Genomic DNA, 17944 nt, shown 5'->3' with positions numbered 1-17944 from the left:
GCGTAGTTGAGCTAAGCACACACATTCAGCTCTACTTCATCAGGCTAATAGAATGCATTGGCCAGCGCTGATTGGCCAGAGTACGGAATTCGACCAATCAACGCTGGCTCTGCTGGAGGAGGCGGAGTCTAAGATCGCTCCACACCAGTCTCCATTCAGGTCCGACCTTAGACTCCACCTCCTCCGGCAGAGCCAGCGCTGATTGGCCGAAGGCTGGCCAATGCATTCCTATGGGTATGCAGAGACTCAGCAGTGTTGAGCCAGTTCTGCTCAACTACACCGTGTGCCGGTCAGCCCATCAGATGTAGCAGAGCCGAGGGTGCACTAGAACCCTTATGCACACTCGGCTCTGCTACATCAGATGTAGCAGAGCCGAGGGTGCACTAGAACCCTTTTGCACACTCGGCTCTGCTACATCAGAGCCGAGGGTGCACTGGAACCCCTGTGCACACTCAGTTCACGCTAATAGAATGCATTGGCCAGCGCTGATTGGCCAATGCATTCTATTAGCCTGATGAAGCAGAGCTGAATGTGTGTGCTTAGCTCAACTCCTCCACCGGCGTAGTTGAGCTAAGCACACACATTCAGCTCTACTTCATCAGGCTAATAGAATGCATTGGCCAGCGCTGATTGGCCAGAGTATGGAATTCGACCAATCAGCGCTGGCTCTGCTGGAGGAGGCGGAGTCTAAGATCGCTCCACACCAGTCTCCATTCAGGTCCAACCTTAGACTCCACCTCCTCCGGCAGAGCCAGCGCTGATTGGCCGAAGGCTGGCCAATGCATTCCTATGGGCATGCAGACACTCAGCAGTTTTGAGCCAGTTCTGCTCAACTACACCATGTGCCGGTCAGCCCATCAGATGTAGCAGAGCCGAGGGTGCACTAGAACCCTTATGCACACTTGATATTGAGAAGATATAGATGGCCGCTCCAATGATATGGTTTCTATAGACTTAACAATACAATGGTATTATATTTACATTTGGAAATTAGTGAATCTCTTAGCATTAACTGGATTTTCAAAAGCATAAATGGTTATGTAATACTCAGAAAATACATTTTAAATATGTTTGTAACCGTTGTTTTATTTGTGTGTTGTTTTTGATATAAGCATGTGGAATAGGTCTGTGTGTACCAGAGATTATAAACTTTTATGCTTAATTTCTAATCCAAAGAATCTTGGAATGCAATAAAGTCCTGCATTCTATTGCAAGGTTATGTTTAAAGTGGTTGTCCAGGATAAATTGATAATTCCTGGCTAAGTCCCCCATGTTCCCCCTCCAACTTTCTAATATATCTTTTTTACCCATATTGTCTAGTTTTTCAGTAACATATGTAGTTCATGTGACCTACATATATTACCTTTCCACTAATGTAACGGGTCATCGGTATAATCCATATCTTGACCTGTTACATCAGTGTAAAGGCCTTGCCCCTCCAGCCCCATTATACTTACCATTTCCTCTGGACCTGAGACGATGCATCATCCAGGGAAGGCCACCTCCTCTTGGTCTGTGTGCCAGTTCCCCACGCACATGCAATAGTGCCTGGGAAACTGGCACACAATACTTACCTATCTTCTTGTGCTTCTGGTCCAGAGCTGAGCTGTGATGTCACTTCTGGAAATGATGTCACTTCCAGAAGTGACGTTGGGCCTGGCTCCAGATATCCAGGTAGCGTGGGAGGCCTCTAGCGCTCCAGGACCCATCGAGAAGAGAGGGAGACAGGAAGACAGGTAAAGATTTTGTGTTGGGGTGGGTGGGCTGAATTAGTTACTTGGGAAGGGCTTGTAATGGGATGGATAGCTAGGGAGACAGGGAGGGGTTGTAAGGGAGTGAGAGAGGGAGGGGGAAGAAGCAAAGCATTATGGAAGTTGTAGACTAGAAGCACAGGAAGCTACATCATATAAACAAATGCTGAAGATGCCAGGAGCTCCCAGAGAAACACAGAAATCACTCAAAACACTACTAAAGGTATTTTAATAATGTTTGTCAAGAAAACCCCTTTAAGCTTAAGTTAATTTTTTTTTTTTTTGGTCTTCTAGGAATGATTGTGAAAAGGATGCTGTGACAATAGCTGTCATAAATAGCTTGTCATCACTTTATGCTTCCATTCCAATATTTTGTATTTTAGGATTCAAAGCAAAAACTAGCTACTGGCATTGCTTAGACAGGTAACAATATTATTTATACACCCGTTCTAGGTGATATATCTCAATAACATAATATTAAACTGACAGTGTTAATTATTTCAGAAATATTATCACCTTAATGAATGAATTTGACCTAAGTGAACTGAATATTACAAGAGATAACTACAGTGAGTCTTTTGAAATTCTCAATTCAACCTACCCAGAAAGAATTTTGCATTCAAAACTAAAAGAATGTAACCTAAAGGACTTTCTTGATCAGGTAACGTTTTCAAAAACATATTAAAAAATAATTTTGTATAATATAATAATATATAAACATTGACCACTTGTTCCAATGGGTTTCTAAATTCTTACAGGTGCATTGGTCTCTGTAGCTATGTCTATAACTAGTTGTTGTATGAGGGGGCTCTGCCTAACTATTATGGGGTCTGTGCCTAACTATTAAGGGTTAATAGTAGATTAAGCTATTACAAAAGAAACTATGCCTAACTAAACTTTGTGTGTTTTGCCTAGCACTCATGAGGGGGTATTTTGCCCTGCTTTTAGGAAGAGGCAGTGGCGTAACTACCGCCATAGCAGCAGAGGCAGCTGCCTCAGGGCCCGGGACATTAGAGGCCCGGTGACAGCCGCTACCGCTGCTATCATTATACTCGGGGGTCTTTTCGGACCCCCGAGTATAATGATCGGCGGACTGGGAGAGGTAAGAAACATATAAAGCACGTTCCTATCTCTCCACGATCTTGCCAGGCCTCCTTCCTGATGTCCTTTCTGACGTCTCTGATGTCACATGAACCCGGCCTACGTCCCGGGTCATGTGACGTCCGACGTCATAGAAGAAGGACGGCAGCAGAGAAGACAGCGTAGGAGCCGGGGACAGGTAAGAAACAGTAGTTTTTTATGTTTTTATTCCCTCGGGTCTCCGATTATCATACTCTGGGGTCTGAAAAGACCCCAGAGTATAATAATTGTTTATGGGTGTCCACAGTGGGACAATAATACTGTGTGCAGGGGCCACTATGGGGGATGATACTGTGTGCAGGAGCCACTATGGGACATAATACTGTGTGCAGGGGGCACTATTGGGGATAATACTGTGTGTAGGGGTCACTATGGGGGATAATACTGTGTGCAGGGGCCACTATGGGACATAATACTGTGTGCAGGGGCCATTACTGGGGATAATACTGTGAGCAGGGGCCACTATGGGGGATAATCCTGTGTGCAGGGGCCACTATGGGGCATAATAGAATGCACAGGAATGCGTAGGAGAGGGTCGGTCGAGGTCTTCGGCGTCGGTGTCGGTCGGGAAGGGGGGGCCCATGTCGGAAGTTCGCCACGGGGCCCCGCCATTCCTAGTTACGCCACTGGGAAGAGGATATTGAAACAGGACAATGGCACCTTATGGTATAGCAATTTAAGTAGTGTTAAATGCTATAGGTAAACAAAATATCATCTCCACATCGGGTGGTGAACAAGACAGCATCTTAGAGTAGATTAAAGGGGTTCTATCATTGGGAAAAGTCATTATTAGCTAAGCACAAACTTGCATAGCCTTTAGAAAGGCTATTTCACACATACCTTTTGTATGTAAATTACATCAGTAGTATTTGAATAAGTCCATTTTTATTCAAATGCTAATTGGCCTTCTCGGTGCACCCCTGAAGTGTCTGTGTCTGTATCTGCTATGAGAGCAGAGAGATGGGTCATCAGCACAGCAACCTCTCTGCTCTCATACACAGAGATGGTGCACACAGACACTTCCGAAGTACACGGAGAAGGCTAATTAGCATATGAATAAAAAGGGACTTATTCAAAAACTACTTTGGCAATTTACATATAAAAGGTAGGTGTGAAATAGACTTTCTAAAAGCTATGCAAGTATGTGCTTAGCTAAAAATAACTTTTCCCAATGATAGAGCCCTTTTAAGCTGCTGCTCCTTCCCTGTACTGAAGACCAGATAGGTCTATGGCATCTTGTAATATAGACCAAAGGAGAACAAATGGGATGATAGATGCTAGATGAGGCATCATATACAAAGGTAGTGATGGTAGAAGTAAATAATTATTGATGTAAAAATAATTTTGGCTGAACGAATTTGAATTAAATTTGGCACATAGATAGATTGTAATCTCGATTAAAACATATGCTACATTTTATCCCGGTAAATGATATGGCTTCATGACTGTTATGAATTTATATTCACATACTATATTACACTGCTTCAGCAGCAGCCTTATCACAGGTCTCAGGGCTGTTATCTCTCTGTGTAAACACACAATAACCCTCAGTGGATTGTGTACATGCATTTGCATATTATCTGATCTGCTCCAGGCAGTGCAGACATGGGCAAACACCTTTAATCCCAATCCAGTTTGTCAATTTTAAACATGCCTGGAAAAAGATCATCTAATTTTTTGCAAACAATGTGAGCTATGAAAGTAGCCAGAAGTCACAGACTTCTCCTCAAGCGGAGCTGAGGGAATCATCAACACTAACAACACGCTCATTATATGGCGTCCCAACAATTACAGGCACGGTGCGAAGAACAACTTCAGTGCGAGGCCAACATGAGAGCTGCCGAAACACCAGAGCAGGCGGATCATCAACGCCAACAACTCGCTCATTATATGGCATCGCAGCGAGCTGCTGAGATGCCGCAACAGTCACAGGCACAGTACGAGGAACGTGTTCAGCGGCAGGCCAGCTTGAGAGTTGCCGAAACGCCGGAGCATGCGGATCATCAACACCAACAACACACTCATTATATGCCTTCCCAGCGAGCTGCTGAGATGTCAGAACAATCACAGGCACAGGGCGAGGAATGAATTCAGCGACAGGCCAGCTTAAGAGCTGCCAAAACACTGGAGCATGCAGATCATCAACGCCAACAACACGCTCATTATATGGCGTCCCAGCAAGCTGCTGAGATGCCGGAACAATCACAGGCATGCTGCGAGGAACAAATTCAACAGTAGGACAGCTTAAGAGCTGCCAAAATGCTGGAGCAGGCAAACCATCGACGGCAGCAATTTGCTGAATATAGGCGGAGCATCTACTCCAACAGCCTGCAGACGAAGTCTGAGGCAGAGGCTAGTATATCATAAAAATCTGCAACACTTGCCAAAATTATACTTTGCTTTTTTTTGTTAGCCATAAACTTTCAAACATGTCAGTAATGGCATCAGATATGTAGTAATTAGTATACCACTAATTAAATGGCCATTCCATCTAATTAAGTATCCTGCTCTCTTCTTGTATATTTGTATCATATATATATACAGTGTATATACACTCACCAGCCACTTTATTAGGTACACCTGTCCAGCTGCTCGTTAACACTTAATTTCTAATCAGCCAATCACATGGCGGCAACTCAGTGCATTTAGGCATGTAGACATGGTCAAGACAATCTCCTGCAGTTCAAACCGAGCATCAGTATGGGGAAGAAAGGTGATTTGAGTGCCTTTGAACGTGGCATGGTTGTTGGTGCCAACAACATGAAAGCATGGATCCATCCTGCCTTGTATCAACGGTTCAGGTTGGTGGTGGTGGTGTCATGGTGTGGGGAATATTTTCTTGGCACTCTTTGGGCCCCTTGGTACCAATTGAGCATTGTTGCAACGCCAAAGCCTACCTGAGTATTGTTGCTGACCATGTCCATCCCTTTATGACCACAATGTACCCAACATCTGATGGCTACTTTCAGCAGGATAATGCGCCATGTCATAAAGCTGGAATCATCTCAGACTGGTTTCTTGAACATGACAATGAGTTCACTGTATTCCAATGGCCTCCACAGTCACCAGATCTCAATCCAATAGAGCATCTTTGGGATGTGGTGGAACGGGAGATTCGCATCATGGATGTGCAGCCGACAAATCTGCGGCAACTGTGTGATGCCATCATGTCAATATGGACCAAAATCTCTGAGGAATGCTTCCAGCACCTTGTTGAATCTATGCCACGAAGAATTGAGGCAGTTCTGAAGGCAAAAGGGGTCCAACCCGTTACTAGCATGGTGTACCTAATAATGTGGCCGGTGAGTGTATATATATATATATATATATATATATATATATATATATATATATATATATATATATTTATTTTTTATTTTTTTTTATTTTTTTTTTGTATCATATATATATATATATATATATAGCAGTGAATTCCCACTGACTAGTTGTATGAAGGTGACATGGCACATGTTTATATCTCAAGCTGTCTGTTTATAGTGATGTGTGCTGTAATTGTCATATAGACGTGTATAGGACACGGCTGTAGTTACATTAGATGGCTGCTATGAAATGAACAACACTATATAAAGAGAGGAGGGGTCACAGCACTTGCACAGGTACCACGGTTCATTCAAACAGCTGATCCTGGGGGTATTGGAACTCCACAAATTTTTTTTACCATTTAATTAGAAAAAACCTGGGTCATTATTACTAAGGGGCTCTATTTAAAGAGGGCGCACAAGGAAGTTATTAAGTTAAATAAGCACTTGGGGATATTATTCATTATAGGGGGTATATTATATTTTTTATATTTGGGAGTAGCAGCAGGAGGAGTGTGCAGGTAAAGACAGTGTGGGTCAGGTGATGGGAAAAGTAAGGAGACAAAGAGGACATGCTGCAAACTTTACAGAGACTGGAAGAAGTGGTCATGGTGGTTCAGATGTAAGAGACAGGGAAATGTGAATGACTAGTCAGAGGTGTCACCTGTAAGTCATTAAATGTTACTGCACTGTATTCACCTAAATAATCTACAGAACCCTGTATAGAGCTGATAAATGCGGTCACCGTATAATGATAATTCGGTATATCTAAGTTGGGGGCCACTTGGACATGTTCACCCACCCTGTGCTGAACCCCTAGCTACACCTCTCAGCAGTGCCCATGAATCTGGAGAACAGAGAATGGTAGTAAGTACTGTAGTATGTAGTAGTAGTAGTAAGTGTGGGGCTGCATTATAGCAAGGGGAGAGAAATGGTGTTCTTACATGGGCCTGCATGATGGAAGGGACAGTGGGGAGAAGAGTGGTGTTTTTACATGGGACTGCGTGATGGAAGGGGCACTGGGGAGAGGAGTGAGGCTTTTACATGGGACTGGGTGATGGAAGTTCTAGTGCAGAAAGGAGTAATGTTTTTACATGGTATTGTTTGATAGAAGGGCGAAAGGGGAGAGGATTAAATAATAAAATATTAATTTACTAATTCCTACATATCTGATGCCATTGCTGTCATGTTTGCTTTTTTTGTTTGTTATTGAAGTTTTTAAAGTATAAGTTGGTAAGTGCTGCAGATTTCTATGATATATTCTGTTTTAAGTTTCTCTCTGTAAGTACCCCAATGATAATACAAGTATCCTAGTATATTACAATTCAGTTTTATAACATATAAATATACATACACAAACTCAATAGTGCCAAAAATCTAAACATAAAAAAATACAATAACATGAAAGTAAGTCTTGGTGATTATATAAAATGTTAAATAAAAATAAATAAATAATCAGAAACAATGTATTGACTTGCAAAAATAAGTAAAAATAATATACAGATCCTAAAAGTCTACCCAAGCTTTATAGTCAGGACATGGTATAGTAGTACAATAGAGCCATCATCTGTCATTGTAAGGCCTCCCATCACTGATAAGATTATTACAATACCATGCCCAACCTGCAGAGCACTGTTAAATATGGAACTACCTAGGGATGAGGCCAAATATTGTGGAAAAGCTGAGTTTTTATTGCACCAAAGCCAAGAATGGCTTCAAAAGGAGCAGGAAATACTCATCATTCTCCCTCCTGCTAAATTGACTCCTAGCTTTGGCTCAAAAAACTCTCTAGAGCTCTGCTGTACCTAGCTCTAAAATACAGGGAGAAAAGCAGCAAACACCTCCATTCTCAATCAAATCTCACCCCAGAACTTTTGTCTATTTTGTTCCCCATAAAAATTTTGAGAGCACTGTGAATGAGAAGAGATACCAAACGACCCACCTATCTAACAAGTCTTGTTTCTTGCCAAGACCCTGTAGATGCCATTGCGGAATAGCTTCTTTCACCTTGCTGCATCTGGAACAGGTTATAGATTTATCCACCTGATGGAGAAGCCAAGCTAGTTTGAAGCCTCTGAGATTCTGCTTGGAACTTCAGCAGAGTGAGGCCTGGGTCAGACGGGGTTTTTTGGTCAGGATTTTGATACATAATCCATGTCACAATCCAGCTCAAAAAAACTGCCTCCCATTGAAATCCATGGGAGACAGTCATTTCCTTTTTCCGTGAGTGGTTTGTTCCCACTCCTGGAAAAAAAGAAGCGACATGCCCTTTCTTCAGGCGGATTCCGCGGATGATTGAGCCAATTGAACAGGAGTCCTATACCAGCTCAGCATACTTTTTTGCGCAATCTCCCAATGGGAAGCACCCCTGGACACCTTCTTAATATATCCAAAGGCCTCATGCCACTGAAGGCTTTAATGCTCAACAGAGAAGCCTGGATACAGGAAGGACTGGAGTCCCTGGAGTGAAGAAGACTCATGAGCGGGGCTTCCAACAACCTTTCCTCTATCTGTGCCCATCTCCAGACGACTCAGCCCAGCTAACTTTGAGCTATTCCAGGACCGTTGCTGCATAATATTTTTTAAGATCCAGGACTCCCGCTCCCCCACAAGACCAGGGCCTGTGCATGACATGGAGGCGGATTCTGGACCTTTTACCCTCCCAAATAAAGTGAGATAAAATACACTGGAGTTTCATTAAGTAGGAGTCAGGAAGGGGGATTGCCACCGTTTGAAACGTACAATATCAGGGGCAACGCCATCATTTTCCCAATGGCTATTCGGCTTGCCCAAGGCAACATGGGTTTGGAGAATGATGCCAGAAGGGAAGATACCTTATTCAAAAGTGGGACATAATTCATAGAGTACAAATGAGAGCTCGGGACAGTCAGAGCAATACCCAAATATGTAACACTGTCTCCTTTCCATTGATAGAGAAAGTCGCGGCGGAGGTCCTCCCGTAGGGAGGAGGGCACTACAATAGGCAGAATCTAGGATTTAGTGGGGTTCACCTTGTAATAGGATATTCTCCCAAAAAGTTCCAGGGCATTCGTAGCAGCGCACGGGGGGGGGGGATCAGGAGAGGACAACGCTAAAATGACGTCATCCGCGTACAAACCAATTTTGTGTTGTCTACGGCCAACAGAGACATCCTCAATGTGATTATCAGATCTAATATACTCAGCCAGCGGTTCCATCACCAAAACAAATATGATAGGAGATAGGGGGCAGCCCTGGCGAGTGCCATTAGAGATGAGGAAAGGGTCGGACAGGAACCCCGAGGAGAGCACTCGAGCCGAGGGACAGGAATATAAGGCCAGAATAGCAAACCATACCAAACCTGTCCAAAAGGCTGTCAAGGTTGCTCCAGTGGACCCTGTCAAAGGCTTTTTCAGCATCCAAAGTTAACAGTAATGATGGTGCTCTATTCCGCTCAGCCTTTTGGACAAGGTTGATAAACCTGCGAGTTCCAACTGGGGCCTGTCTACCCAAAACAAACCCCACCTGATCAGGTTTAACTAACTCAGGAAGGATTCGCAACAGTAATTCGGCCACAATTTTGGCATATAATTTAACATCTACATTTAAAAGTGAGATGGACCTAAAATTGGCTGGTATGGTGGGGGGCTTGCCAGGTTTAAGAAGGGTAACAATAGTAGCGGCGAGCATCTCCTCAGGGAACCTCTGGTCCTTCACAGCTTTCGTGAACACCGCCAAAAGATCTGGGGACAAAATCTCCATGAATTTTCTATCGTATGCACCGGAGAAGCCATCCGGGCCGGGGGATTTAAGTGGCTTTAATGCAGAGATGGCTTCTTGAACCTCCAGTAGAGTAAAAGGGGTGGCTAAAGATTGGGATTGGGCGGGGGCGAAGTGGAAGAGAGACATTGAATCCAGGAATTGATTAATCTCATCCCTAGTTGGCTTGTACGTTCCCGGATCATCCTTAAGGTTGTATAAAGAGCTATAGTAAGAACGGAACTGATTGGCTATATGGCGTGGATCAACTATTTTACCCTCTTGGTTGTTAAGTAAAAAGGCTATGCGAGACTTAGGACTGGCCTGTTTAATTTTTCTGGCTAGGAAGGCGCTCGCCTTGTTACTATGTACATACGCCTAGCACTGGAACCTTTTGAAGGCCAAATCTTGCTGATACGCCAACAAACCCTGCAGCTTGAGTTGAATATTCCTAATCTCGGTAGACAGTACAGAGTTAGGGTTAAGTTTGTTGGCCGCAGACAAAGAGGTCAGGGATAGAAGAACCGCATGAACCTCCCTAGAGCGTTCTTTCTTGACACGTGCGCACGCCTGAATGAGAATCCCCTGCATGTACACCTTATGGGCATTCCAAAAGATGTGCGGCTCAGTGGCGGTGGGGGCGTTAAGAGAAAAGTACTCCGACAACGCCTTGCTGAGACGTTCGCTATGGGAGGGGTGGTCCAAAATGTATTCGTTTAGGCGCCACTGAGAAGGCAACGCAGTAGTGAACTTCTCACGAAGCGTCAAATAGATCGGAACATGGTCTGACCATGTAATTAGTCCTATAGAGGACGATTCCGACTGTATCAATCCGACCTTACAAGCAAAACCACAAAATTAGGTAAATAATGCACTCAACATCAATTATACAAAAAATATGTGTACAATTTTATTGAAATATACAAATACATATAAAAGAAGAATGATAAGTAACAGTACAGGAAAATTCCCACTAGAGGTCAGCAAAACCGTGGGTATAAGAGTCTCCTAATTACACAATGCATAATGCATGCACACTTTACACATGAAGTACATAGTAAAAAACATAGATCATATACATAACAAATACTGTCTCAAAAAGATGTTCAAATATATATATACTGCCAACCAAATGGTTAGCTACCATAAATTTATATGTAGTGAATGCTATCACATAAAAAGCTGTGTGTATTTCACTGACCATATAACAAATACTTAATATTTCCGCATTGGCTGTGTCAGATCACACCCATAAAACATTATAGTGAAAGCATTCTTTCCAGATGGACTAATGTATAAATATAATGCACGACATATTTGTAAAGTTTGTATCCTAAGTATTATTGCAATATCACCTATAAATCATCTATTAAAAACCGGGTTAGGGGGATATCGTCACTAGATAGGGAGAGACCACCATTTAGGTGTGTGGGAGTCTTATTAAGCCATTAGCGCTCCACTGTGCAAGGGAACATGGGAAAAATATGCAAATCTGACTTCCATGATGTCATTAGGAAGTCAGTGCCTGACTGAAACACCTGAGCGGATTAGAGGAGTCCAGGGAGTTGTCAACTAAACAATTAAAGTCACCCCCAATTATCAACCTTCCGGTAGCAAAGGTCTGCACTTTAGTGAGTATATACTTCCAGTAGGAAGCTTGACCATGGTTGGGGAGGTATACTGTGACCAGAGTATATCGGACATTGTTAATTAAACAGTTAAGGCCCAGATACCGACGCTTAGGATCAGACAGGACCGATTCCAAGGAAAAAACTACCGAATCTCTGATCGCAATCAGTAGTCCTTTGCGCTTGGCTTTACAAGAGGCTTGAAATATGTGGGGGAAAGAGGGATTTGTGAATTTGGGACTCTTATCTAAGTGGAAATGGGTTTCTTGCAAAAAAAAAAAAAAGAATGTCACAACGGAGCTCTTCTTAAAGGGACTATTCAGGCCCCTGACATTTAGGGATGAGACCTGGAGTACCATTGTGAATGATTGGAAAGAGGCAAGCAACTAAACCCACCCTGGGCACCTTACAGAGCATAGATAAGTGAAGCATAAACCTGAAAATTAAACAAATGTTAAACCAAATAACATACAGTACATGAATAATGAAAAATACAAACGCAACATCATAGTGTCAAAAAATACCGAATAATCTATATGCATGGGGGAGGAGATGAAATCGGGTATCTTAGCACTCAGTGAGAATGAACATTTGCAAGACAATTATATCGCCCTAAACCGTAAACCAAACAGAAGTAACACCATTGGCACCACTCCACAGAGATATGGCAAGTCACTGCGAGTTATCCACTGTAAGCCATTCCTTAGGCACATGGGAAGGACGGGCGGGATCCTTGGCCATGGAGGGGGGGAGAATCAGCAGGGGACATTTCCATTTGCGCAAAAGGGACAGCCCAGCCTCCAGGGAAGGGACAGACTGGATCACTCCGTTGTGAGGTATCAGGAGTAGAGATGAGCGAGTACTGTTCGGATCAGCCAATCCGAACAGCACGCTCCATAGAAATGAATGGATGCTCCTGGTACTTCCGCTTTGACAGCGGCCGGCCGCTTAACCCCCCGCGTGCCAGCTATGTCCATTCATTTCTATGCGAGCGTGCTGTTCGGATCGGCTGATCTGAACAGTACTCGCTCATCTCTAATCAGGAGCTTGGTAGGAAATCCCCAATGATCTCTGAGGCCATGTTCGGGATACAAAGAAATAATTGAAAAAGGCGTGGGGAGGGTACCACATTTTCGAGCCTCTGTGAGGATGGAATCCTTAACATGATAGAAATGGACTCTCGTTGAAACAGCTTTTGGAGCTTCTGCAGGGGCAGAACCCGCCTTGGGCATGTGGTGAGTCCTGTCCAGGGTAAGGTCCAATTCAGATAGGTGGGGCAGCAACTTCTTAAATAATCATTGGAGATAGGCCGGCAGCTCCTCAGAAGCAATATCCTCATGAATGCCATGTACTTTAATGTTGTTGCGCCTAGAGCGGTCCTCAGAGTCTGCAGCCAGCGGACTTCTGCTTCAAGGGTGTTGTGGGCATTGACCAGCTCATTATGCGCCGTGGAGAACTCTTCCATGTGATCAGTCCGTTCCCCAACAGCCTCTATATCCTACTGTAATTTCCCCAGAGAGGAGGACACACTTTTACTGATCCCCGATTGTATTAACATCCCTTTTAGGGTATCACTAGAGACTGAGGATGATGGAAAGTCAGAAAGCTCAGAATGATTAAAGAAAGAGGACTCAGTAGAAGCAGGAATCATACCCTGATTGTTCTTTTTACGGGCCGGGACTTTGCTATTCGGTAACCCTTGAGGTGACACGTTTGGACCCTGCTTTCCCCCCATCTGTTGACGGACAATGAGCAGTAGAAGGTCGATTGTCAGCCATATCTGGGAGAAACAACTCTCGGGATGGCGGCAAAGCCTCTGCAGGGGAACAGGAGAGAACAGGTTGTTTACCTTGCAGCTTTCTTGTGAGTGCAGATGGATGGATGGATAGATGGATGGATGGATGGATGGATGGATCTGTGATGCTGCAGGTCTGGAGTTGCAGGGTCTATAATTCTGGTTGATGTAGCAGGCCGCAGGCTTACACAGGGTGCTTGCAGATCTCATATGGGTGCAGGAGGATGAATGGATGGATGGATCCGAGCTCAAGCAGAGCTTGGATGAGAGGGTCTGTGGATCTGTGTGGTTCAGAAGGCTGCAAGCTTACACAAGGTGCTGGGCTGGTACTGAGAGTTTATTTGCTGGTTAGCCACACCCGCTACTCGGCTCTGTAGAGTTATAACTACTTTAGGCCGGGGATCCAGCTGAGATAGCCGCTGAAGCAAGGATGGAGCTCGCCGACACACTACAGGACAGGATCGCTACCTCAGGGGAGTCGGGGAGTGCAGCCCTCCGGAGTATGGGCCCCAGACAGCTAGGCCCAAAATCCAAAATGGCGGCCAGCACCAAAGAGAAGGTAGGCCGCAAATAACAAAGTCAACCTAAGTGTGATGGAGCTGAGAAATATGCAGACTGATGTTATCACTGAGGCCTGGGGAAGCCTCTGGTGTGTTATGAGGTCTGATGGCTGCTGATGTCACCTGTATATCGTGGATTTAGCTAGCTATGCCAGGAGCTCCTGATGGATGCTTCCTTGCTCACTGACAGCTAGCCACGCCCCCTACTGGGTCAAATTTTTAATGAAATGAAGATGAGCATGACCTTGGCTGATATATATGAATGCCACTGGGCCCCTTTCCAATAGAGTCTGATTGCTGCAGTACATAGAGCATCAGTGCCTAGCAATGAGCCTTCATTATTATTCACTGATGTGATGTCATTTTCAGTGAATAATAATGAAGGGGTAGCACCAGACTGACCTGAATTTTCCAAAAGATTCAAGCTCGGCCTGAATATGAAACTTTTATGGTTCTTCTCCTACAAAACACTATTCTACTCTGGGGTCTACTCAGATCCTATAGTATAATAAGTGGAGGCCCAAAGTAGGTGAGGAAAAATAACACTTGTACTCACCTGGCCTCACCTCTCCTGGGCATCTGGCGCTCACCCGCAGTCCTCTTCTTCACAGGCCTCAGTGGCGATCGAGGGGCATGTGACGTTACCCGGAGGCCAGAAGAGGCCTAGAGAGGATGTCGGGAAGCGGAGAACACCGTGGGGATGCCCAGGAGAGATGAGGCAAGGTGAGTATAAGTGCTTGTTATTTTCCTTCATCTTCTCTGTTCCTTCATTTATTATACTCTGGGGTCTGAAGAGAAACCAGAGTATAATAATAGCATCAAAATTAACCAGAGGACTGAACCTCATGAATCTTTATTATAACACATTTTGCAGGGTTTGTTTGAAGCGGCACAAGACTTCCAGTCACTAAGAGTATACCACTATGAAGCATTATACAATGGAGGCACGGAGAAGCATATTATACTGTGGGGTACTCTAGAGAGTATATCATACTGTGTGATGCCACTGTGGAGCGTTATACTGTGTAGAGTACAAGGAGAGCATTTTATACCACTTGGGGCCACTGTGCAGCATTATACTGCAAAGCATTATCATACCTCCCAACCGTCCCGATTTCCGCGGGACAGTCCCGAATTGGGTGACATGTCCCGCGTTCCCGGTTGGAGGGAGGTATGTCCCGATTTCAACTCAGATCGGCGTCCAGAGGACGCCGATCTGAGTTGAACACATACGCGGCTGAAGCAAGGAGCTGACACAGATCAGCTCCTCGCTTCGCCGCTGCGTCTCTCTCGCTGACACATGCGGCTGAAGCAAGGATCTGACCTGTGTCAGCTCCTCGCTTCGCTGCTGCCGCCGGCTCCTGGCTTGTAGACGCGATGTACAAGCCAGGAGCCGGCGGCAGCGGCGAAGCGAGGAGCTGACACAGGTCAGCTCCTCGCTTCAGCCGCATGTGTCAGCGAGAGAGACGCAGCGGCGAAGCGAGCACGCGAGCAGCTTCAGCCGCATGTGTCAGGGAGAGAGGCGGGCAGCGGCGAAGCGAGGAGCTGACCTGTGTCAGCTCCTTCCTTCAGCCGCATGTGTCAGCGAGAGAGGCGGGCAGAGACCGGCGAGGGAGCGGAGGAGAAGGTAAGTTTAATGTGGAGGTGGAATGTGAATCTGGGGGCAGATGAAGGAGAGGACGGCATGACACTGGGGGCAGAGATGGAGAGGACGGCATGACACTGGGGGCAGAGACGGAGAGGACATGAATCTGGGGGCAGAGACGGTGGGGACATGAATCTGGGGGCAGAGATGGAGAGGACATGAATCTGGGGGCAGAGATAGAGGGACATGAATCTGGGGGAAGAGATGGGGGGACATGAATCTGGGGGCAGAGATGTGGGGACATGAATCTGGGGGCAGAGATGGAGGGACATGAATCTGGGGGCAGAGATGGAGGGACATGAATCTGGGGGCAGAGATGGAGTGGACATGAATCTGGGGGCAGAGATGGAGTGGACATGAATCTGGGGGCAGAGATGTGGGGACATGAATGTGGGGGCAGAGATGGGGGACATGAATCTGGGGGCAGAGATGTGGGGACATGAATCTGGGGGCAGAGATGGAGGGACATGAATCTGGGGGCAGAGATGGAGGGACATGAATCTGGGGGCAGAGATGGAGGGACATGAATCTGGGGGCAGAGATGGAGGGACATGAATCTGGGGGCAGAGATGGAGAGGACATGAATCTGGGGGCAGAGATGGAGTGGACATGAATCTGGGGGCAGAGATGGGGGACATGAATCTGGGGGCAGAGATGGGGGACATGAATCTGGGGGCAGAGATGGAGTGGACATGAATCTGGGGGCAGAGATGGAGTGGACATGAATCTGGGGGCAGAGATGTGGGGACATGAATCTGGGGGCAGAGATGTGGGGACATGAATCTGGGGCAGAGATGGGGGACATGAATCTGGGGGCAGAGATGGGGGACATGAATCTGGGGGCAGAGATGTGGGGACATGAATCTGGGAGCAGAGATGGAGGGACATGAATCTGGGGGCAGATGAAGGGTGTATATGAAACTGGGGGAGAGATAGAGGGGGGACATATAATTTAAGGGTGACTGTAGGAGGATTATACTGTGTGCGGGCACATGAAAAATTAACAAGTGGGCGGAGTCAACACAAAAGTGGGCGGGGCTAAATTTGCCACGCTAAGCGCGCCGCACATTTTGTCCCTCTTTCTGTTCTTCAAAAGTTGGGAGTTATGGCATTATACATGCAAAAAGCATGATTTTAACAAGAGTGGAGCACCGATCCTGAATAAGAAATACATCATTGCAAACTGTGCTGATAGTCATACAAGGTTTAGATCTGAATTTTGTGCTCCCTTTAAGATGAAAATGATAACCCCTTTTGTTACTGCTTTAGATACAGCTCTATACTGTTGCCAATCCCACAGAGAATTTGTTACCATAATATGTAACATGGCTGATGATTGTTTTTTGTGTTTCCTATTATGTCAAAGGAATTCACATCTCGCAAAAGCGAGCTCATATTTTGCAGTAATTTGAGAAAAAGAAAGTAGATATAGCATTGATACACGAAACACATTTTAAGAAATCATATAACACTATAATGAAAAATAGATTCTTCCGAACATGGTATATATAGCACCTCATCCCTGGTCAAGAGAAATAAAAGAGTAGCAATAACAATTAACAAAAAAACCTTGCATTTACATTTGGAGAAGCCACTCTAGATAAAGAATGTGGATTTTTACTCCTTAAGGGTCTAGTGTAGGACAAGATGTTCAACTTTGCAAACATTTATACCCCGAATATAAACCAGAAAAGATCTCTCAGACATTGGTGAATCCAAAACTAGGCCTTACTGTATAAACTGGTTTGGATGCTAGCTCTGCATCCCACATTGTATCTCAAAAAACTACAGTAAAATCTGTAAAAAAAAAAAAAAACCCAAAAACACAGCATTTAAACAACGTGTGATCTCAGCCTAAACTGAAAGTTTGTCTGTGGTGAGTGACAGTGAAATTACATCTGTTTTTTTTTAAGCATTTGTAATTACAAACATAAAATCTGTAATTTTTTTTTAAATCTATGTTCTGCATAAAAGCTTGTTTTTTGTGTGTACATTTTTGATTAAACATTCCCTTTAGGGCCAAGACCCCATGCTGTGGAAATGCAGCTTTGTTTGTTGCAGATTTTGTTGAGGTTTTTTAAGCCAAAGCCAGGAGTGGATTAAGCAGAAGGGAGAAGTATTGGTAATTTATATATTTCCCATTCTACTTGTAGCCATTCTTGGCTTTGGCTCAAAAAACTCCCAATAAAATCTACAAAAAAAAAAAACCTGTTTCCGCAACATGGGGCCTCAGTCTAGAGAAGAATTATTTCCCCCACCAAATACCACCTGCCATGCAGAACAGTCCCCCGCACCCTAAGCAGCCCCCTACACTTTGCATTCTCCACACCCCACATTTAGTGGTGACTGATACTTTACTCTGATGGT

At 44.8% G+C, this 17944-nt stretch overlaps 1 protein-coding gene across 1 annotated transcript in view; it reads left to right on the top strand.

The window, feature by feature from the left end:
- The window catches only part of LOC142201090 (sodium-dependent neutral amino acid transporter B(0)AT3-like), a 69655-nt gene that overhangs the window by 31527 nt on the left and 20184 nt on the right, over positions 1-17944 (top strand). Inside the window, exons 9-10 of the mRNA XM_075271921.1 lie at positions 2046-2174; positions 2256-2412. Of these exons, the coding sequence (XP_075128022.1) occupies positions 2046-2174; positions 2256-2412 (286 nt within the window). The remainder of the gene's footprint in view (positions 1-2045; positions 2175-2255; positions 2413-17944) is intronic.

This window comes from Leptodactylus fuscus, chromosome 4 (assembly GCF_031893055.1).
Source record: "Leptodactylus fuscus isolate aLepFus1 chromosome 4, aLepFus1.hap2, whole genome shotgun sequence".
In the NCBI taxonomy this organism is placed as follows: domain Eukaryota; kingdom Metazoa; phylum Chordata; class Amphibia; order Anura; family Leptodactylidae; genus Leptodactylus; species Leptodactylus fuscus.
This window is presented reverse-complemented; position numbering and strand designations above follow the sequence as displayed.